General features: G+C 51.7%; 2 protein-coding genes across 2 annotated transcripts; one reads left to right on the top strand and one right to left on the bottom strand.

Moving 5' to 3' along the window:
• Positions 1-681: 681 nt before the first annotated feature.
• On the bottom strand, positions 682-12,759 carry LOC307105767 (RLA class II histocompatibility antigen, DP alpha-1 chain-like; the record flags this gene model as incomplete). The annotated part of the gene is made up of 6 exons (XM_079781653.1): positions 682-743; positions 2,010-2,156; positions 2,623-2,904; positions 3,210-3,455; positions 12,140-12,221; positions 12,751-12,759. The coding sequence occupies 6 exons, from the start codon at positions 12,757-12,759 to the stop codon at positions 682-684; spliced, it is 828 nt and encodes a 275-aa protein (XP_079637779.1).
• Positions 12,760-15,126: 2,367 nt separating this feature from the next.
• LOC307105766 (HLA class II histocompatibility antigen, DP beta 1 chain) lies at positions 15,127-21,529 on the top strand (the record flags this gene model as incomplete). Its single annotated transcript, XM_079781652.1, has 5 exons — positions 15,127-15,226; positions 19,198-19,461; positions 20,118-20,399; positions 20,885-20,995; positions 21,525-21,529. The coding sequence occupies 5 exons, from the start codon at positions 15,127-15,129 to the stop codon at positions 21,527-21,529; spliced, it is 762 nt and encodes a 253-aa protein (XP_079637778.1).
• Between the last annotated feature and the right edge of the window lie 903 nt (positions 21,530-22,432).

Here is a 22,432-nt window from a genome sequence, read left to right as displayed (position 1 = left end):
TCTTTCCTGCTGCCCAGCGAGGAGGGGCCGGAGGCCAGAGGCCAGAAGGGGGCAGATTCCGGGTGAAATAGGAGAGGGCATCTAAGGAGGGGAGCAGCGCCGAGAGGATGTGAGGAATCGGTCGGTCCAACCCCACCGAGAGCTCCTGAGTGCCGACCTGCTCGCTCCTGTGCCCCGAGCTGAGGCTGGGAAGTGCCCGGGGCGGGCCAGCGTTCGCTAGACCTACCTCCTGGCAGGGCCACCAAGTGCATGCACCACGTCCCAGGCCAGGATGTGTGCCGAGGGAGCTGCAGCTGTGGAGCCGGCAGAGGCCCGGAGGTGCAGCCAGCCCTGCCTCATGGGTGTGTATTGGTCTGGGGGCTCCTATTTTTTCATCAATTTATTTTGTTCACTAGAGGCCCAGTGCACGATATTCATGCATGGGCAGGGTCCCTAGCGGCTGCTGGCCAGGGGCACCTCCCATCCCCTGGCCGGGCAGCCTGGCAGGGAGAAGCCCCGGGCAGACCGGCTCGGAGACCGCGCAGTGTCACCACACTCAAATCTCATCATTTATTGCCTTCTTTCTACGGGGAGGCCTGGCAGGCTGCCAAGTGGAGAAAGGTCCCAGCCAGGCCGGAGCTGAGGGTCCTGGGGGGCCTCCGTCACTGATGCTGAAGACAGAGGCTCCACGGACCTGGAGCTTTAAAGCAGGCCTGACCCTGGTGTCTCCCCTCTGTCCTCTTCTGTCACGGGGAGCTTGTCGCCTGCAGTAGGACAAACAGCGGGGTTAGGACACCCACTGGGCACTGACCCTCGTCCCTCCCCGCCCCCTTCCCTGCCTCCCGCCCAGGCCGGTGGGTGTGTGTGTAGGGGGGGCGGGGGGGTCCCAGCAGGTGTTGCTGCCGCACAGCAGGCGGGAGAGAAGCCAGGGCGCCCAGGGAGATGGCCCTTCTCCCGCCCCAGCTCCCCGCAGACAGCGGCGCCCAACAGTGAGACAAGTGGACGGAGGCGGGCGGAGAGGGACGAGGGCGGGACACTGAGAGGCCGCTCTTAGGGGCTCCGAGGACCATCTCCCAGGAGCGAGGGCTTCGCTGCGGCCAGCTGGCACCGCAACTGCTGCCTCCTTCCCAGTGCCCGCTCCCTTGGTCTGTGATGAAGGCTTTCTAACGCTCCTGCTCTCCGCCCGGAGTCCCCACGCCAAGCGCAGTGAGGAGGAGCCGCGCTGAGCAGCACGGGCCCTGGCGCCCAGCACCTGCTCCCCGGCAGCGCGCTGGTCAGGGCCGCTGGGCGCCCCGGACAGACCTCTCGGCACCTGCGCCAGCACCCCCGGGGAGGGGCCGGGACCTGGCGAATGCACGCCGCCTCTCAGTGTCCTCCCGGAAATCACATCACTGCCTACACTTCATCGTCCCAAGCAAACCACGTGGCTGCACCCAACTCCAAATGAGTTGCAATCTTTGGAGGTAGAAGGTATTCAGTGGTACCTATTACATACGTAATAAGTTACTCACTTATACCAGAGACATGTGCCGAGCACCCACTGTGTGCCGGGAACTGTGCATTATGGGTAAAAGGAGCTCTACTTCCTGAGAAGCTTACAAGTATGTGCTGCTCAAAGGAGAGCCTTGGGATGCTGGCAGCGTCTGCTTTCCTGGCGGAGTACTTACTGGTCACATGGCGTGTGCTGATACTCACGGGTGCACATCAATGTCATGTGTGTTTCTTACATGTCTAACAACACCCGGAACCAAAGTGGATCCATCACCTACCAGGAACCCTTGCCAAACTCCACCCACCAGCAACATCTGTGAGCCCTGAACTGCCCCCCTCACACCCGCCCAGCCCCGGGCGACCGGCTGGAGCCGCCTCTGCCTGCCGTTTCCCGGCCAGCAGCTCGCAGACACAGGCCTCTTCTCCTCTCCAAAGCCGGGGCCTGGGCAGCAGGCCCTCGGCAGTAACACATCCCCACCCATCGCCCGCCTCTCCTTTCCACTGTGCCCCCCCCCCCCGCCCACACCTGGAGGACTCACAGGGGCCCCTGCACCGGGGGACGCTGACAGGTCGCCTGCTCTTCAGGACAATGGTGACAGCAATGATCCCCGCCAGGCCCACCACCAGGCCCAGGGCACAGACCACCGTCTCCGTTGTCTCGGGCACCTGGATGGGCTCCTGGGCCTCTGGGGCACAGAGGAAAGATGAAGTCAGAGGTGTGGAGAGCAGGACCTCGCCTTGGGTGTGGGCTTTAAGGGGCCCTGGCTGGTGTGCTCAGTGGTTAGAGTGCCGTCCGGTGCACCAAAGCGTCTCAGGTTCGACGCCTGGTCACTGGCACATACCTGGATGGCGGCTTCATTCCCTGCCCACGCCCAGTCGGGTGCGTGCAGGAGGCAACCAGTCTCTGTCTATCTCACATCAGTGTTTCTCTCTCTCCCCCTCCCTTCCACGCTCTCTGAAAAGCAATGGGAAAAAATACCCTCAGGTGAGAATTAAAAAAAAAAAAAAAAAAGTTAGAACCATGAGGTGGTGACTGGGTAGAGCGACAATACGCCCCAGGATTAAGGAAAGCCAGAGAGCAGGTGCCGAGGAGGGGGGGTCCTGGACCAGAGACGGTGTCAGGATGGAGTTGCTGAGGGCGCGGCTCCGTACCCCAGTGCCCGAGGAGCGGCCGGGCCAGGCCCCAGTGCTCCACCCGGCAGTCGTAGACGTCCTCGGCCGAGGGCACGAAGGTCAGGTAGTGGAACTTGTGGAACCGGAACTCTGTGCTGGGCAGGAAGATGGTCTCAGCCACGCCCTCCGTCACCGCCAGCCCGTTGCGCAGCCAGGTGACGTTGAGCACGGGTGGGAAGAACTTGTCCACGTGGCAGATGAGGGTGTTGGGCTGACCCAGCTCCACGGGCTCCTTGGGAAACACAGTCACCTCAGGGGGCTCTGAAGGGGACAGCACCTGGTGAGTCTGGGCCTCCGGCTGCCTCTCAAGGGTCCACCTCGGGCCCAGTATTCTCCAGTTAGGGGTCACCTCTCTCAGGCCCACCCTTTGCCCCCAGGGCGCCCCGGTCAGAGTCACGGCTTCTTGTGCCCCTGACCTGGCCTCCCTCAGCCCAACCTCTTCCTCGAATAGGAAGGCAATGCCTCCTCTGACCCTCTGAATACTGCCCCCTCACGGGGCCACCACGAGTGGGCTCTGGGCTCCCCACCCTGCCGCTGGGCTGAGGGACGAGCAAGGGTAAGAGTACCATTAGTGGCCCTGGTGTGGTTGGACCGCTGGATCAGGGTGTCCAAGTTCTTTCTTGCCATGGCGATGTCAGCAAGCCCCCTCCGGGCATCATAGTCAAAGGTGTGAATAAACTCCGGCAGCCGCCAGACAGTCTCCTTCTTGTCCAGGTCCACGTAGAACTGCTCGTCCGAATCAAACTGGAACATGTACTCCCCAGAGGGGCTGTGCGTCTGCACAAACTCCGCGTATGTTGACACGTGGTCAGCTGCATGCGGTGCAAGGAGGGAGGTTGGAGGCCGGGTGAATAAGTAGGAAAAGTAAACAGAACACAGAAAGCCAGTAGATAAAGGAAGGTTATTGGGAACATGAAGGAATAACACAGAACATGAGAAATGCAAAATGAAAGAAGAGAACTGGGGAAAACAATGAGAGAAATTACTATTTAAAATTCGCATTGTTCCTCTTGTTCCTGAAGACTTAAGCATCTGTCATTCCCGGTTGCCAGTTAGATTCCCAGTTCAGGGCACATGCCCTGGGTGTGGAGTTGATCCCTGGTAGGGGACGTGTAGGAGGCAGCTGTTCTCTCTCTCTACAGGACACCTACTACACAAGGCCACTCTACCAACTCAAGAGGACATAGCAACTCTACCCAATACATAGGAACAAACACAGGGAGGCAGCCAAAATGCGGAGACAAAGAAACAGGTCACAAATTAAAGAAATGGAAGCAAGCAAACTACTGGATACAGAGTACAAAACAATGCTTATACGGTTACTCAAGGATCTTAATGTGAGCTTCAAGGGACTTAATGAGAGCATCAAGGGACTTAGTGAGACCAAAGGATTTTAGTGAGAATGTCAAAGACATGAAAAATGACCAGTCAGAAATTAAGCATACACTAACTGAAATAAAGAATAATTTACAGGGATACAACAGTAGAGGTTTCTGAGAATCAAATCAACAATTTGAAATATGAGGAAGCAAAAAAAAAAACTCCCAATCAAAAGAGCAAAAAGAAAAAAGAATCCAAAAATATGAATATCGTGTAAGGAGCCTCTGGGACAACTTCAAGCGTACCAACACTCTCATTATGGGGGGAGTGGTAGGAAATATTCAAAGTGATGAATAGCAAGAACCTATAACCAAGATTACTCTACCCAGCAAAGCTATCGTTTAGAACTGAAGGTCAGATAAAGAGCTTCACAGACAAGAAAAGGCTAAAGGAGTTCATCACCACCAAACCAGTATTACATGAAATGTCAAAGGGTATTCTTTAATAAGAGGAAGAAGAAGAAAAAGAACAAAAATATGAACAATAAAATGGCAATAAATACATATCTATCAATAATTGAATCTAAAAATTTTTAAAAAAAGAAATCTAATGAACAGAATACATTGGTGAATAATAAAATAGAATCAGAGGCATGGAAATGGAACAGACTGACAATTCTCAGAGGGAAGGAGGGTGGTGTGGGGGGTGGGGGGCGGGAAGAGAGTAAACAAAGATCTTATATGCATTACCTATGGACACTGACAATAGGGTTGCAAAGACCTGGGGCAGGGCAGGAATCAGGTGGAGGGAGGCAATGGGGGAGGGAGGGCCAGAGGGGAGAGGGACATCTGTAATACTCTCAACAATAAAGATTTTTAAAAATATAAAAAAGGTAGGTTATGTAATTTTGTTCATAATAAGGCAGGATAGTAAGAAGCTAGAAAAATTCCCAGGCAAATGGAATGGGGAAACTGAGCCAAGATAATTAAATGAAACCAAACAATTTGAACAACTTATAGCCAGCTAGTGAATCACAAGACCTTACCTCCCAACCAAGGACACTTGAGAGAAAATGGTGAGAATACATAGCTTATCATCCCAGTCATGGAGATAGAGGACGGAGACCTAATTAATGCCATTTGTGCCAGCCAAACCCACGGACAGCTGAAGTCAGGGGAACAAATCACAAAAGCTTGATTAGAGCCAGACAGACCCAAGATAAAACAGTAAAACAGTAAAGCAAACCAAAGAATAATCCCAGACTCCCTATCAGCTCATTTTGATGCATCAGCATATTAAAAACATATGGAAAGCTGATGAATATTCTGCTGAAACCCTCCCTCAGATTCTCACCCACAGAAGAGAGAGAAAAAGGATGCCCAGAGCATGCCCATGCCCTTTCTTGGGCATGAACTTTTCACTTTCTTTCTCCTAAAATCTAAGGGTCCCCAGGAGACTTGCCACCTGGGGAGAAATGGACAGCAGCAGCTTGTCCTGGACTAACCCCCCTGATCCTGTCTCCAAGGTCCCTTTCTCTGGTTTTCTTTTTAATTAATTAATTATTTTAAAATCTTTATTGTTGAGAGTATTACAGATCTTTTTTTCATCCCATTGTCCCCCTCCACCTGGTTCCCACCCCACTCCAGACCTTCATGACCCTATTCTCTGTGCCCATAGGTAAAGCATATAAGACCTTTGGTTAATCTCTTCCCACCCACCCCCAACCTCCCTTCCCTCTGAGTTTCATCAATCTATTCCGTTTCCATGCCTCTGATTCTATTTTATTCATCAGTTTAATTTGTTCATTAGATTTCTTGTTCACTATTTTGATTTCTAGATTCAATTCATAGGTATGTATTTATTGCTATTTTATTGTTCATGTTTTTTTCTTCTCTTCCACCTTTTTTTTTTTTTTAAGAGAATTTGAATCACAGTTGCACATTCTAAGGCAAAGAATCCAGTGGAGTATTTTCATTTGTTTATTTTTTGTTGTTGTTAATCCTCACCTGAGGATATTATTCCATTAATTTTTAGGGAGGGTGGAAGAGAGAGGGAAAGACAGAGAGAAACACATCGATTGGCTGTCTCCTGCATGCGCTCTGACCAGGGCCTGGGCTGTGAAGGAGCCTGCAACCCAGGTACGTGCCCTTGACTGGAATCGAACCCGCGACCCTTCTTTCTCTTCTTAAAGAATACCCTTCAACATTTCATGTAATACTGGTTTGATGGTGGTGTGAAATCCTTTAGCTTTTTTCTTGTCTGTGAAGCTCTTTATCTGACCTTCAGTTCTAAATGATAGCTTTGCTGAGTAGAGTAATCTTGGTTGTAGGTCCTTGCTATTTATCACTTTGACTATTTTTTGCCATTCCCACGTTTCTATTGCTAAATCTGCTGACAGTCCTATGGGTGCTCTCTTGAAATAACTAACATCTTCCCTCTTGCTGCTTTTAAGATTCTCTCTTTGTCTTTAACCCTTAGTATTTTAATTATGATGAGTCTTGGTGTGGTCCTCTTTGAGGTCCTCTTGTTTGGGACTCTCTGTGCTTCCTGGACTTGTAAGTCTATTTCTTTCACCAGGTAGGGGAAGTTTCCTGTCATTATTTCTTCAAATAAGTTTTCAATATCTTGCTCTCTCTCTTCTCTTTCTGGCACCCCCATAATGCAAATGTTGGTACACTTGAAATTATCCCAGAGGCGCCTTACACTATCTTCATGTTTTTGGATTCTTTTTGGAATTCTTTTTGCTCTTCTGATTGGGTATTTTTTGCTTCCTCATATTTCAAATTGTTGATTTGATTCTCAGAACCCTCTACTGTTGTATCCCTGTAAATTATTCTTTATTTCAGTTAGTGTATGCTTAATTTCTGACTGGTCCTTCTCCGTGTCTTTGACATTCTCACTAAGATCCTGAAAGTCTCACAAAGTCCCTTGATGCTCTCATTAATTCTCTTGAAGTTCCCATTAAGTCCCTTGAAACTTTCATTAAGATCCTTGAGTAACCTTTTAAACATTGTTTTGAACTCTGTATCTGTAGTTTGCTTGCTTCCATTTCATTTAGTTCTTTTTCTGGAGATTTCTTCCATTTCTTTCATTTGTGACATGTTTCTTTGTCTCTGCATTTTGGCTGCTCCCCTGTGTTTGTTTCTATGTATTCTATGTAGAGCTGCTATGTCTCCTGGAGTTGGTAGAGTGGCCTTGTGCAGTAGGTGTCCTATAGGCCCAGTAGCTCAGCCTCCCTAGTCACCCGAGCTGGCACTCTAGGTGTGCCCCTGTGTGGGCTGTGTGCACAGGCTTGTAGTTGAGTCTTTTTTGTTTTGTTTTGTTTTTATTGATTTCAGAAAGGAAGGGAGAGGGAGAGGAAGCTGGAAACATCAATGATGAGAGAGAATCATTGATTGGCTGCCTTCTGCCCACACCCTACTAGGAATCAAGCCCGCAACCCAGGCATGTACCCTTGAGTGGAAACGAACCCGGGATCCTTCAGTCCACAGTCTGATGCTCTATCCACTGAGCAAAACTAGCTAGGGTGTAGTTGAGTCTTGATTGCTGTTGGCATCACTGGGAGGAATTGACTTCCTGGCCAATTGGCTGTGAGGACCAGCTGCAGCTACAGTGGAAGAGCTGCTGTGCAGGAGACACCCCTATGGAGCAGGACTTGCTTCAGTGGGGTTTTGGTGCTCACTGAGTCTTCCCCTTGTGTGTGTTGCTTGTGGATGTTTAGAGTTGTAATCTGGTATGATCTGAAGCCAGGTGCACTGGCTCTTAGGTCTCCAGGGAGGTGCAAAGTCAGCCAATGCCTGGGGGCACCTGGCAGGAGCTACAGAGAGATCTGCAGATGGCTGCTACTTGCATTGGGCTAGGACAGTGGTCGGCAAACCGCGGCTCATGAGCCACATGCAGCTCTTTGGCCCCTTGAGTGTGGCTCTTCCACAAAATACCACGTGCGGGCGCGCACGTACAGTGAGATTGAAACTTCGTGGCCAATGCGCAGAAGTCGGTTTTCGGCCTGGGCGAGTCTATTTTGAAGAAGTGATGTTAGAACACTCAAGGGGACAAAGAGCCGCATGTGGCTCGCAAGCCGCGGTTTGCCAACCACTGGGCTAGGAAGTGCCCAAGGGAGACCCAGCTATGAAGCAAGGCTGGTGTTGGGTCTTGGGCCTTTTATTGATAGGTTTGGGGCATGCTGACTCCAGCTGCTGTTTGTTTAAGAGATTTTAGGAAAGTCTGAAGGCTGAGCCAGAACAGGCCATTCATATGGAAAAGCTGCTGCCAACAGCTTGGGTGGGTCTGCAAATTGGATGGGGTGGGGTCTCAGGGAGTCACCAGGGCAGAGCAAACAGTGTGGGCCAGGCTGATGGAAACTCAGATATGGCTGCCAGTCAGCTCTGTGACGGGGGAGGTGCCAGCACAGGAACAATGACTCCTGTGAGCCCTCCTGTCTGGGAGAAAGCCACCCCCAAGTTTCTGCCCTGATGCCACAGTCCAGTTCCTCCCCGTATGCTCCTGGGTTCCCCCAAAGATGCCACCAGGCTCTGGGGCTCAGAGGAAGCGAGACTGTGTAAGTTCGTGTGTGGGCCCCTTAAGAGGAACACCTGGGACTTCAGCAGCTTCTATGTTACTCAGCCATAATCCCCACTGGTTTTCACAGTCTAAAGTTATAGGAACTTCTCTTCCTAGCTCTGGAACCTTGGGCTGGGGGTCTGGTGTGGGGCTGGGACTTCCTGCTTCTCCTGGGAGGCCTTGGAGATATCCCTTCAATTAAACAAAAAACGCTGCAGGTGAGTGTTGGACAAGCCTGTTTTGCACCTCCGCCCCTCCTACCAGTCTCAGTGTGCTTTCTTCTTTACTTCTCTCTTTGTAGGACTTCCATTCAGCCAGATTTAAGGCGGTTCTGAATGATGGTTGTTCTGCATTTTAGTTACAATTTTGATGTGGTTGTGGGAGGCGGCGAGTACAGGTGTTACCTATGCCACCATCTGGGTTCTCCTCTCTGATTTTCCAGTGAGCTAACAGCAGCCCCACCTTGACTTAGCTCTTTCACTGTGACTGTTACTTTCCAGTGAGCTGACAGCAGCCACTCCTAGGATCACTTCTTCCCTGTAACGTTTCTTGAGAACCAAAACAGCCCAGCCTAGGCTCTCTCCCGTTGCTTCTTCTACCCTAAGTCCTCCCTTTGTTCCCAGCATTAATAAACATACTCTCTACATCACCTGGATTTGTGTTGTGAAATCTTTCCTGCTCAAGGCAAGAACCCACACACACCCAGCTGGCATAGCTCAGTGGTTCGGCATCAACCTATGAACTAGGACAGTGGTCAGCAAACTCATTAGGCAACAGAGCCAAATATCAACAGCACAACGATTAAAATTTCTTTGGAGAGCCAAATTTTTAAAACTTAAACTTCTTCTAACGCCACTTCTTCAAAATAGACTCGCCCAGGCCGTGGTATTTTGTGGAAGAGCCACACTCAAGGGGCCAAAGAGCCGCATGTGGCTTGCGAGCCGCAGTTTGCCGACCACAGAACTAGGAGGTCACGGTTCAAGTCCCAATCAGGGCACATGCCCGGGTTGTGAGATCGATCCCCAGTGTGGGCATGCAAGAGGCAGCCAATCAATGATTCTCATCATTGATGTTTCTATCTTTCCCTCTCCCTTCCTCTCTGAAATCAATAAAAATATTTTTTAAATAAAAAAAGAGCCCACACACTACACCCCCATCTGAGGCAGACCCTCTTTGGGCCTGGGCCCTGTTCAGTAGCAAAAACACTTTTATTTTAGGCATATTAAAATTAAAAGTATTAATATTCATACAACATTCACAAATTTTCTTGTTGAATTTGTTTTTAAGTCTAGTTTTCATTGGAAATAAAAATTGTTGCATTTAAAATATCTATGGGATAGTATCTTAATTTTAACTGATGTGTAAGAAGCTACAAAAGGCTGGCAACAGAAAAATCTCTTAGTCTTACAGTAAGACAATAAAAGTGACAGAGTTTGGGGTTGAGAGAGACAGGAACTCAGGGGAAAGGACACTGCGGGGTTCAATGGTCTAACTCCCTCATTAAAGATCCCCACTCACAGCTCCAATACGTGGGGAACAATTCTCTCTTTCGATGCTTCTAGTGGCAGGATTCATGGTCAGTGAATGAATTCACTGAATTTAGTGGCTAGAGAATTGCTCACCTACAGAGAAGAAGCTGGAGAAGAAGAGAGAGAAGCAGCACAGACTTGGCTGAATGGATGAGTCTGTCCACCTTAGGGATGTTTCATCTTTATCATTTTCACAAATGCTTAAAGCTGAAGTTCTGTGCATTGTAAAGCAAGCATGTTAATTTTCATTCATTAAAAAAAAAGAAGAAGAACAAAACCTCACAACACTTATGGTGAAGCTTCACTCCCCGGGGACTAAGGAGCTAACTCAGAAGACATGGTCCTGGTCCTCTGCTGCTTGGAATCCAAAGGATGAGAAAGACAGAGAAAAGCGATCACTGGGTACACCGATCAGTGCTCAGGGACACAGGTGCTGCCGGGACCAAGCGGAGAGCGTCCGCGTCAAATGAGATCTGAGCGGGGCAGCCAGGGCTGGTGTTCACCGGGTTAGGGAAGCAGAGAACAGGCAATGGCATCGCCAGCAGGAGACAGGGCTCAGGAGTGGAGTGGTGAGAAAGCTTGGAGAAGTGCAGTGGTCGGTGTGAGGGGGGCGCATGGTGACCTGGCCTGTGTGCTGAGCAGGTGTTTGGACTTGATCCCACAGCCCCTGGGAAGTGATGGAAGGCTCTCAATCAAGAGAGTGGCATGGCCCTAGCCGGTTTGGCTCAGTGGATAGAGCGTCGGCCTGCAGACTGAAGGGTCCCAGGTTCGATGCCAGTCAAGGGCACATGCCCGAGTTGCAGGCTCAATCCCCAGTGTGGGGCTTGCAGGAGGTAACCGATCGATGATTCTCTCTTATCATTGATGTTTCTATCTTTCTCTCCCCCTCTCCCTTCCTCTCTGAAATCAATAAAAATATATTAAAAAGAGAGAGAGGGAGAGTGACATGGTCAGATTTGTACTAGGAGGTGGCAACAGTGGGGAAGATGGACTGGGGGAGGCCGTGTGAAAGCAAGACCAGTAGGACTCTCGGACAATCAGGTGAGAAGTGACCGGCGTGGTGGGGCAGGAACACAGGGGAAGGAGAAGAGCAGATGAGTCTGAAGGGCAGTAGGAGATGAGAAGCCACGGGGATCAGTAAATGATGGGATGAGAGCAGGGATAGGAAGACCCAGGCAGTGCAGAACTGTGGCATCTGAAGAGGTAATGAGGGGTAAGGACGTGATTGAGAGACGAGAAAATGTTCTGTTTGGGACAGGCTGAGTTTGAATTCCCAGGGGACAGCGTGGTGTGGATTTGAGGGAGGCTGAAATAAGTGGGTGGATCTTGGACTAGACTGGGCTAGGGGTCCTCTGGCAGGTGAAGTTATACATTTGGATTGGGTCACCCAAGAAAGGTATAGGAAGTCCTAACAGCAGGGTCTGCGTGTGCGGTCCCATGTCCTGGCAACGTGGACATTTTTAGAAGGCTGAACAGGACAGGCTTAAAGGGTAGGAAGAAAACAAGGAGAAGTGTGCTCCTAAGAGACAGGGAACGAGAGAAAAGTTCTGGGAGGCGGAAGTGGTTGCACTGCAAACATGACTAACCACACAGGTAAGGTGCACGGGGCGGTGGTGCTGGTTTGTGTTCGGAGGCCACCAGAGATGGGCAGGCAAAGGGCAGGCAGTGGGCAGACATGGCAGACTCCTGTTTTCAGAGGCTTGCCGTGGAAATGTGAGAGAGACAGACAGAGACAGAGACAGAGACAGAGACAGAGACAGAGACAGACAGACTGTCCGGAGGAGGATGCAGAACTGTGGCTCTTCAGTCATCAATGCTGTGACGTGGGGCTCAGGAGACATTTATTAATCTCTTTGAGCCTCCGTCTTTCTAAAATGAGAATAATAAGCGCCTTCCTGAAAAGGTTGTTGTGAAAATGAAGTGGATTTGGCACTTGGTAGGTGCTCATAGACAGTGGTTATTACTGTTGTTAGAACAAGAGCAAGAAAAATGACCTCACACAAGAGGAAAAAGAAGAGAGAAGAGGCTCAGGCTGGAGCTGCAAAGCTTGCAGGAGCCCCCACCTGCTCTGCCCACTGAGCACTCACCCCTGATGGCCCCAGTCCCCCAGGGGCTCAGCAGGACAGCCAGGGCGACAGCTGGCAGGAGCATGGCTCTGGTCTGGCTCCTCTGTGTTCAGGTGCATCTGCAGTGGCCACCTGGGCCAGACAGCGAGGAGAAAGGAGGCGGGGCATGTGGGAGGGGCTGGCTCCTGCGCTTACTGCCCTCCCCCTGCAAGGGAGAAGCGGGTGGGGAGGCAGCTTGAAGGGCCTCAGCCAACCAGACCACATGGGGAGGGGAAAGAAGACGGCCCTACTGGGAGAGGAGGTGGGAGAGCTGTCAGGGCCAGCATGTGGGATTGGGGCTAAGAGGAGGGCTGCTAAAAGGAGACATGAGCACCTTCCTTTTATTTTTTTAATTGCTTTGTTGTTGTTGTTGTTGTTGTTAATCCTCACCTGAGGATATTTTTCCCATTGATTTTTTAAAAGAAAGAATGGGAGAGAGAAGGAGGGGAAAAAAGAGAAAGAGGGAGGGAGAGAGAGAGAGAGAGAGAGAGAGAGAGAGAGAGAGAGAAAGAGAGAGAGAGGGAGATTTGAGGGGGGAACTGGAACCAAAGGGGCCATTTGAGAGAGACACATTGATTGGTTGCCTCCCGCACCAGGTACATGGTCTTGATGAGGAATCAAACCCTTGACCCTTCGGTGTATGGGCCGATGCTCTAACCACTTAGCAAAGCAGCCGGGGCGTGATCACCTTCCTTTTGATGGGGGTGCCTGGAAACATCATTGAAGTTTACCATGAGTATTTTTATTTGTAGTGATTTTTCTGCATGGATAATTTTTCTTCAGAATTTCACACTGAAATTAATATCATGTAGAAATTAATTTGATTGTTATCAAATGATATTATTTTTATCATTTTATTTTTTTAATATATTTTATTGATTTTTTTTTTTTTTTTTTACAGAGAGAAAGAGAGAGGGATAGAGAGTTAGAAACATCGATCAGCTGCCTCTTGCACACCCCCCACTGGGGATGTGCCCGCAACCAAGGTACATGCCCCTGACCGGAATCGAACCTGGGACCCTTGAGTCTGCAGGCCGACGCTCTATCCACTGAGCCAAACCGGTTTCGGCTATTTTTATCATTTTATACCCTTGATAATTCTAGAAGAATTCTTTGGTTATTCCAGACATATAAAGAGAAAGCAAGTATTTTATTGTTTAATTTCTAATTATTACTCTTTTATTTCTTCTTCATACAATACCGTGGTGGTATAAGTCACCTTTTTAAAATCTTATTTTTAAGAATAATTTCTCCAATCATTTCACACTAAGTCTAATGGTGTATCTTTCCTTTATATTCTCTGTTTTATTACAGAGAGGTTTGAAACTATAATAAAGGGGAATGGAGCTTCCATAAGTTTCTCTGGTATTTATTGTAAAACTAGAGGCCCAGTACATGAAAATTCATGCACTGGAGGGGGGTCCCTCAGTCCGGCCTGCCCCTCTCACAGTCTGGGAGCCCTCAGGGGCAGGAGGCGACCCGGCGATCAGGGGAAGGCAATGCCCCCATCACACCTCTGCTGCTGCCACTGCCGGCAGCACAAGCCTTGGCTGTCCTGGTTACCTGAGCCTCGGGCAGCCCTGGGCGGCTGGGAGACTGAGGGGACTGGCACTGCAATCTTGTGGCTGTGGGTACCCCCATCTTTGAGGGTGTGGCAGTCAATTAGCATACTCCCTCCTTATTGGCTATGGGCGTTGCCATCTTTGTGATGGTGTGACAGTCAATTTGCACATTCCAGTTTCTATTATTGGATTAAGTAATGTGTTGTATTGAATAAAGAGTTTGTGGTGGTCTGAACTAGCCTAGCATTGTAATAATTAGCATTGCTTGATACCTTCCCATGGGCAAGGCTCTGTTTTAGAGAGGATCCCAATTAGTCCTCCCAATAAACCAGCGGCATAGGCACCACAGTAATCTCCACCCCATGTGAGAGGAACCGAGTCACAGGTGCTCCAACAGCTTGGCCAGGCTTCGGCCTGGAGGCGGGAAGCAGCAGGGAGGGCTTCCCAGCCGGGAGGTTTCACGCAGCCCTGAGTCTGACCCTGAGTCTGACCGCTTCACCGAACGTCCTGGTCCCAGCAGCAAACCTAACTCCAGGTAACGGATGTGCTTTCCCTCAGTGTCGGCATTTTAATAAGGTACTTAATAAGCTGGCGGGGAATTAGATTCTTTTGTCATCTTCTCTCTGAAGTTTGTGTGCAGGGGGGTGTTCACCTCATTTTAAGAACTATATGTAAATTGGTTTTGGGGGGGTTATTTGGCATTAAAACGTTAACCCCCAAAATATACTGAATTGCAAGACAAGGATGGTCCTTAGAGCGTCATTGGTCTATTCGAACTCTCCAGATCCTCAGGTTTCTCGGCCATTTCACCTGTCGGCTCTCACTCCCGCACAGAGTTAGGGAGAAGGCAGCGCCACCATCCCCACCTCAAACTGAAGAAACTGCCCAGGAAGGACAAGAGGTGCTGCCCAGAGCTAGGCCTGCCCGGTGCTGGGTCAGAGGCCCCTCCTCTGCCCTGTGCCCGGAGGTCAGGCAGGCCTCTGCGGGGAGGACACCGCACTCCATGGCTGTGGGACAGTCCAGCCCCCGGCCCTGTAACTGCCAGGGCCTGCCCACCCCAGAACTCGTTATGCGGGGGGGGGGGGGGGGGGGGGGGGCCGACTGGCATGCTGGTGTCTGCTCCCCAGCAAGGGAAGCACAGAAACAAGCCCGAGACTCCCAGTTCCTCACGCGAGGACCCTTTCCTCACTGTCCTCAGTGGCCCTTACGCCTTGAAGGGTCCTGTGCTTTACCCCGCCCTCTGCCTGGAGGGACAGGCTGCTCATTGGTTCCCCTTTTGGAATCTGGCCGCACCCAGGAGGCAGGGGCTGTCCTGGCTCACGGACTCTGATACTGGAGGAGGGAGGCCCACCGAGTGCGCGCTGCTCCTTCTGCGAATCTCCCGGCCAGGCCTTCCCCGGGCCCAGGATGGTGGTCCCGCAGGCCTCTGGGGCCCCCTGCATGGCAGCTCTGATGATGCCCTTGGTGATGCTGAGCTCCCCTTGGGCTCAGGGCAGACACACCCCAGGTAAGTGCAGAGCCGCTGCTCTTGGGGGGCCTGGCTCAGGGGAGTGACCCCGAGGGGGGGGGCGCATCCCAGGTGGGCCCGACCCCCAGAGAGGCTGGGAGGGCCCGACACCATCCAGGGGCCACACGTCCCACCAGAGGCTCCCTGCTGATCCAACACGGAAGAGCTGAGGACATGGGTTTGTGGATCTTGGTTGAGATGGCCAGGAGACATAGAGGTAAATGAAAAACAGACCAGGCACTTCAGTTCTTCCCCTCTTTTTAATGAGGACATCAGGCTGATAGATCAAAGCAATGCCGCTGACTGAACGTATTCTGGCTCCACGGCCGTATCTGGAAGGAGTGTGCATCCTTCTGAACAGGACGGGGAATGGAAATGTAGGCCGTTTCAACATTTCCGTTCCTGCTGGACACAATGCGCCTGGAGGCCAGGCATGGCTTTGGGGGGCACGGCCCTCTCCGAGGGTTAGGGTGACATTCCGACATGGGAGACCGGAGACCGGAACCAGGGCTCCCAGGTCACACAGCCAGCCCGCACTAGCCCTTCCACAGGACCAGGAAAGCCCGCCCGAGAGGAAGCGGGAGCAGGAAGCAGGAAATGGCCCTTTGGTTCCAGTTCCCCCCAAGCCCGGCAGGCAGAACAGGGGACACACCCATGGAGTCGTTGATGTTACAAGTCCCCAACCTGGCCATCTCCACCCATAAAGCCAGTCCCACTTCCCTCTGAGAACCGGGTTCCCTCCGGCGCCTTCCCCAACGTCTAGGGCTAATGGCCTTTAAACCTCCAAAGCCCTCTGCTCAAACCCCACCCCTGCACCCACCCCCGCAGAGGAAGGAGCTTTCTGACCTGCACACGCAGGTGGGCAGAGACTGGCGGGGCTGTGCCTGCAGGGAGAGGAGAAGTGGGGAGCTGGGTCAGAGAGCGGGCCCTGGGACCAGCGGGGCGATGGGACCGTGTCCTGTCCGGCAGGAGGGGGGAGGGGAGGCGGGGCAGGAGGCACAGAGGCCTCTGCGGGGGGGGGGGGGGGGGACAGCGGTGGGTGGCCGGTGGACAGCGATGAGTGCATTGCAGTCGGGGCGGGGCTTCTTTGGGGTGAGCAGTGAGCCGCGTGGGGGTGGAGCTGGAGAGGCCACGGGTTCCGGTCAGGAAGAGGCATGAGATGCGTGTTCACCGTGTGAGAGCCGGCTGGGGAGGGGACGGCGTCCAGCGCTCCCCGCACCAATCGATGCTGAGGAACTCTGCCGGTGAAATGTGGGGTCCAGGCGCAGGGCGCCAGTGGGGTGGGCAGAGCCCTCCGTTTCCTCTTCCTCCGCCTCCCCGGGGTGTCTCACCTTCCCCAGAGCAAGGAAAGAGGAGGTGAAGCAGAGACGTGGGCATCCAGCATCGCGTTAATCAAGCTCCTGTGTGAGCGGTCAGGCGGGGCCCTGGGGCAGCCCCTTGAGTCCGTCTGAACAAGCCAGCTTTCTCCTCCCACAGACCTCACAGCTTGAGGAGGGAAGCGCTCTCGCCTCCGTGAGCGACAGACACTGCGCTCTAGCCTTCCTTTACATCGTCTTCTGTCACCTTAGCTGTAGTCCTTCCAGATGAGCAAATAGATAGAACATTCCCTTTCAGAGGTGAACAGGTGGGGACTCCAAGGGGTTGCTACGTTTGTCCGGGGCACACAGCTGGGCTGCCTCCCTCAGACCCGGAGTCGTCACATATTCTTAATACGGTCGCTCTGAAAGATGGGTCACTTTACAGAAGTTGTCAGGCTTTACTCTGGAAAGTTCAGATGTTTCCACAAACTCTAATATTTTCACATACACACACAAAAAAGCAGTTTTTGAGAGGCCCTTGTGTGACATTTCTCTGCTTTGCAAATTAGATTTCATGAGGGAGGGAAAGGTCAATTGCTTTTAAAAAGAAAAAAATTCAAACCACTATTCAGGACCAACAGAAATGTGTCCTGACTGGAAACCAGGTGGGGAGCCCTATCAGTGGGACAGGAAACGGAGTTAGACGCGGGGAGTAGAGCAGGGAGGCAGGTGACGACAGATGCCACAGAGACCCCACCCTGGATGGGCCAGGGACTCAGGGGCTGAGGGCAGGCACTGGGCATGGAGACAGGCTCGGGAGGTCGGAGAGGAATGAGCGCAGCTGGAACCCCGTGGGCTAAAAGTCGTGGGTATCCCCGAGGCTCCTGGGTGTGGCGGCTCCTGACCCCAGCTTCACGTTGGGGCAAGGGGAACACTGAGGAAAGACAGGGACGCTGACCAGATCACCCAGACCAACCCTGGCCAGCTCTGCAGTGACAGAGACATGGCAGGCCCCTCACACCTCCTCCTGCTGCTCCTGGAACCTCAAGGTTCCTTGAAGGCCACTGGGGCGGCTCCTGAGCCGTGGGAAGAGCGGGCAGAGGAGCGCCACCTGGAGCCTGGGCTCCCGGAGCTCAGCCCTGACCTGACGCGGTGAAACTCAGGTTGACATACTCTTCTGATTCTTCCTTTCGCCTCTGGCAGCATCACCCTCATTTCTGCGGTCTGGGAAGTTCTGTGATAAATTCCACCTGCAGTTCCACTTATGATACATTTTAAGTCATGTAGAGAAGCTGCACCCTAAGACTCCTTCAGTAGACATCCCCCAATTGGATTGCAGGCAGCCAGCCATCTATAATCAGTTGTCTCCAGCCACTGTCATGAGCAAGAAGAGCAAAGATGGAGGTATCACACTTCCTATTTCAAAATATATCACAAAGCTACAATAACCAAAACAGTATGGTACCAGCATAAAAACAGACATGTAGACCCCTAGAAAGAAATGGAGAACCCAGAAGTAATCTACACATCTACAGTCAGCTGATGTCAACAAGAGTGCCAAGAACACACGTGGGGAACGGACATTCTCTGTATCCACCCGCAGAAAAACATGAAACGACCCCTTACCTCTCACCATGTGCAAAAATCAACTCATAATGGGCTAATGACTTAAATGTCAGACCTGAAACCATAAAACTCCTAGAAGACAACATAGAGTTAAAGCTTCTTGACATTGGTCTGGGCAATGATTTTTGGATATGACACTATCTCCATTTTAGATACTGTGAGTCTATTTCTATTCCCTGTCTACTAACTTATTAGTGATGCCCTCTGCTTAACAGAAGTATTAAATTTTAATGTTTTCCATTTTATTATTGTTTTCCCTTATCCTATATAATAAAAGGCTAATAAGCAAATTGACCAAACAGCGGAGCAGCCGGTCGCTATGACACACACTGACCACCGGAGGCAGATGCTCAACGCAGGAGCTGCCCCCTGGTGGTCAGTGTGTTCCCACAGGGGGAGCACTGCTCAGCCAGAAGCCAGGCTCATGGCTGGCGAGCCCAACAGCCCTGGCAAGAGCTTCTCCTGCCTCCGCAGCAATCAGACATCTGCAGAGGGCTCCCAGACTGTGAGAGGGCGCAGGCCGGGCTGAGGGACACCCCCCCCCCCCAAGTGCACAAATTTCATGCACTGGGCCTCTAGTGTTCTTATATTTGCTTTTAAAAAAATGCTTCCTCGCCCCCATGTTCATAATTGTATTCTCCTGTGCCTTCTTATATTTACCATAGAGTTAACTATTTATGTTTAGCTTTTTAATCCTGGGGTCCAAGTTTTTATGTTAGATACAGATCTAGATTTTTCCCCTTCATAGCTAAGCCAGTTTCCTCAACCCCATCTGCTGAGGGACTCCCTTTGTTGAAGATTAAATCCCGTATGTTCACAAACTCTGAGCCTCTATTCTGTTTCAGATCACCATTGGTAAGTTTTGTGATTATGTAGGATTTCTTTCTTATTTTATTTTTTTAGAAAGGGAGATAGAAACACCTATGATGAGAGAGAATCATTGATTAGCTGCCTTCTGCACACCCCCTACTGGGGACTGAGCCTCAACAGTGAAGGGCGCGGCCGGGTGGGCAGCCCGCTCAGCCGCCTGGTCCGTCTCGCTCTCAGAGGTCCACGTGTACCAGAGGAGGAGCGACTGCTATGAATCCAATGGGACACACCGCTTCCTGGAGCGATACGTGTACAACAGAGATGTGTTCGTGCAGTTCGACAGCACCATGGGCGTGTTTGTGGCTGTGACCGAGCTCGGGCGCACAACCGCCAGGAACTGGAACATCCAGAGGGAGTTCCTGGAGCTGCGGCGGGGCGCGGTGGACGCGGTGTGCAGACACAACCACGAGCTGGACAGGGCCTTCACCCTGGAGCGCAGAGGTGGGCGGGGCGGCAGGGTGGGCTTGGGGCAGAGAAGGGCGGGCTCTCCTTCCCATCTCCCAGCCCCAGCCGTCCCAGGCTGGGCGGCCGGAACCCAAAGGACAGGCTCCCTGTTGATCCAACACGAAAGAGCTGAGAACATGGGTTTGTGGATCTTGGTTGAGATGGCCAGGAGACATAGAGGTAAATGAAAAACAAACCAAGGTACTTCAATTCTTCCCCTCTTTTTAATGAGGACATCAGGCTGATAGATCAAAGCAATGCTGCTGACTGAACATATTCTGACTCCACGGTCGTATCTGGAAGGAGTGTGCATCCTTCTGAACAGGACGGGGAATGTAAATTTAAGTCGTTTCATAGCTGGTTCAACATTTCTGTTCACAACATTAGTTACTACGGCCTACATTTCTGGAGAAAGTGCCAGATTTTACCCTCCCCTCTTCTCTGCTCTTTCTGTATCGTGTATGACAAGCTCGTCCTTGGGACATTGCAACTTTTATTGTTTTCCCTGCACTGTTCCCCATATTCTGCCTCCAAGTAGCTTAACAGATGAAATACTTACCTTTAACCTCTAGAAGTCAATTTGCAAGAAATCTGCTAAACGCACTGTGTTAACTGTCCGCGTTGTCACAACAAGATTCTTTTCCCGCTCCCAGTCCAGCCTAAAGTGAGCGTGTCCCCCTCCAAGAAGGGGTCCCTGCAGCACCCCAACCTGCTTGTCTGCCACGTGACCGATTTCTACCCTGGCCACGTTCAAGTCCGCTGGTTCCTGAATGGACAGGAGGAGACAGCGGGCGTCATGTCCACCAACCTGATCCATAACGGGGACTGGACCTTCCAGATCCTGGTGATGCTGGAAATGGCGCCCCAGCAGGGGGATGTCTACGCCTGCCGCGTGGAGCACCCCAGCCTGGACAGTGCTGTCACTGTGGAGTGGAGTGAGTTCCTCCCTGACGACCCTCTGGGCTCCAGGCTCTGGGCTCCTCTCCCTACCCACCGGGGTCACCCCCCCATGTGCCCTCACCACCCCCTAACTGTAGTCTAGGCTGGGAGCAGCAGGGATATGGCTGCATTTCTCCCTGCCCAGGGGGAGAGGGGTGGGTCCTAAAGAACCTGTCCTTGTCAGGAAAGCAACCACCTTCACGACCGGCCCTCAGCCTGGGACCTGGCCTCTCCCTCTGTCTCCCTTCAGTCCCTTTACTTGGCCTTCACGGGTTGACCAAAACCAGCATTCGCCTCCTGTGGGCGTCACCAGCATGAGACCCAGAACTTTGGGGTGCCTTCCACATCTACTCCTTCCCCACAGTGGTTCCAGGCTCCAGCTGTCCTCCCACTCCCCTCCACGGCGCACCAGATCAGGCTCCCGGTGTCGGGGGCGCTGCAGCAGGTGGAGGGGAGACTGACCCAGGTCTGTCCTTCCCAGAGGCTCAGTCAGATTCTGCCCGGAGCAAGATGCTGACTGGAGTCGGGGGCTTTGTGCTGGGGCTCATCGCCCTCGTGGTGAGCGTCACTCTCCATTTCAGAGGCCAGCAAGGTAAGAACCTTCTGGAAAGCGGTTGATATTGCCCTTCTACTGTCTCAGTCAGTGATGAAGTTGAGACAGAAATGACAGAGCGAATGAGGCCACTGAAGTCAGATTCCGGTCAGCCGTGTGGGGGGAAGATGCCTTGATTGAGATCTTGGCCCAGCAGCACGCCTGAGGCTGCTGACCTGTTGCCCTGTCCAGCGGGGTGCTCCTGCCTGGGGTCAGCTTAAGTCTCCAGATTGTGTCCTGCTTTCATTCCCAGCGATGTGGGCGTAGGATGCAAATGTTTGTACACCTTTCTAAGGTGTTGTTGTTCTTTACTTTCTCAATTTCTAAATTCAACTTCCCTTCGCTTCCATTTCAGGACAAGTACCTCAGCCAACAGGTGGTATCTCTGTTCCTTTCCTCCTTCTTGGGGTGCAATCCATTTCATTGCAAATGAGTTTGGGGGCGTTTCATGAGCATCTGTGTTCAGGGGGTGTCCTAGGAGGGGCCCTTGGCCTGGAGAAACTCTCAGAGGCTTATCCCTCTTTCTCAGGTTGAGCCAGTTGCCCCCAACTCTTGGTCCATGTTCACCTTTGGGCGGGAGGAAGCAGTGACCTTTGCCCCAGTGCCGAAGGAAGCGTCAGAAACTTCCATTGCTCACCAGACCCACACTCAGCCTCTCTCTGGAATTTTTTCTGTCCTGGGACTCCAGAGGGAAAGGAGTGTAGCCCTGAGCTCGGTTGTCTTTAATTCCTCCTTTCTTCCCAGAGCTGCGGAGCTGATCTCAAGCATCACTGTGGCCTTGGGACAAGGATTTCTGATACTCCTGCTGCCCAGAAACCTCCCACCTTCCAAAGGACATCACGACGGAATCGTGCCCCTGACACCAGCTTCTGGGTCCCTGCATTTTAATTCAGTGTGCTGCCTCTTTCTCAAGTTCTCCCGTCTCTCGAGTGCCCTTTCCTGAGGGACATAAAGCACCTAAATCCAACATCATGGTCCTCCTTTCTTCTCGACAGGAAGGCATGGTCACGTGGCCATGGTTATGCCTAAGGGCTTGGTGTCCATTTCGTCCAGTGAAGAGCCTGGATGTCATTGTCGTTTTACCCAGGCATGGAGAAATAAATTTCTTGGTGGTAATCAATTCTTCTTGTTGAATAGGAGGACAACTGATAGCAGACCTCCCGAAATTTGCTTTATTTCATTGTTGTACCCAAGTTCATGTTGTACTCTTACCAGGGAGGCGTGGAACCATTACTCCTAGTAATCCCAGGTGGAACTGACGCTGAGCCTGAATTTTTAAAAAATATCTTTTATTGATGTTTTTAGAGAGAGGGGAAGGGAGAGGGAGAGAAATGTCGATGTGAGAGCGATACACTGATCAGTTGCCTCCCGTATACACCCAAACCAAGGATGAAAACTGCAACCTGGGCACGTGCCCCAATGGGGAATCAAACTGGC

Source organism: Cnephaeus nilssonii (assembly GCF_951640355.1).
Source record: "Cnephaeus nilssonii genome assembly, chromosome: 9".
Lineage (NCBI taxonomy): Eukaryota > Metazoa > Chordata > Mammalia > Chiroptera > Vespertilionidae > Cnephaeus > Cnephaeus nilssonii.
Note: the sequence above shows the minus strand (reverse complement) of the source record. Positions and strands in the feature narration are given on the sequence as shown.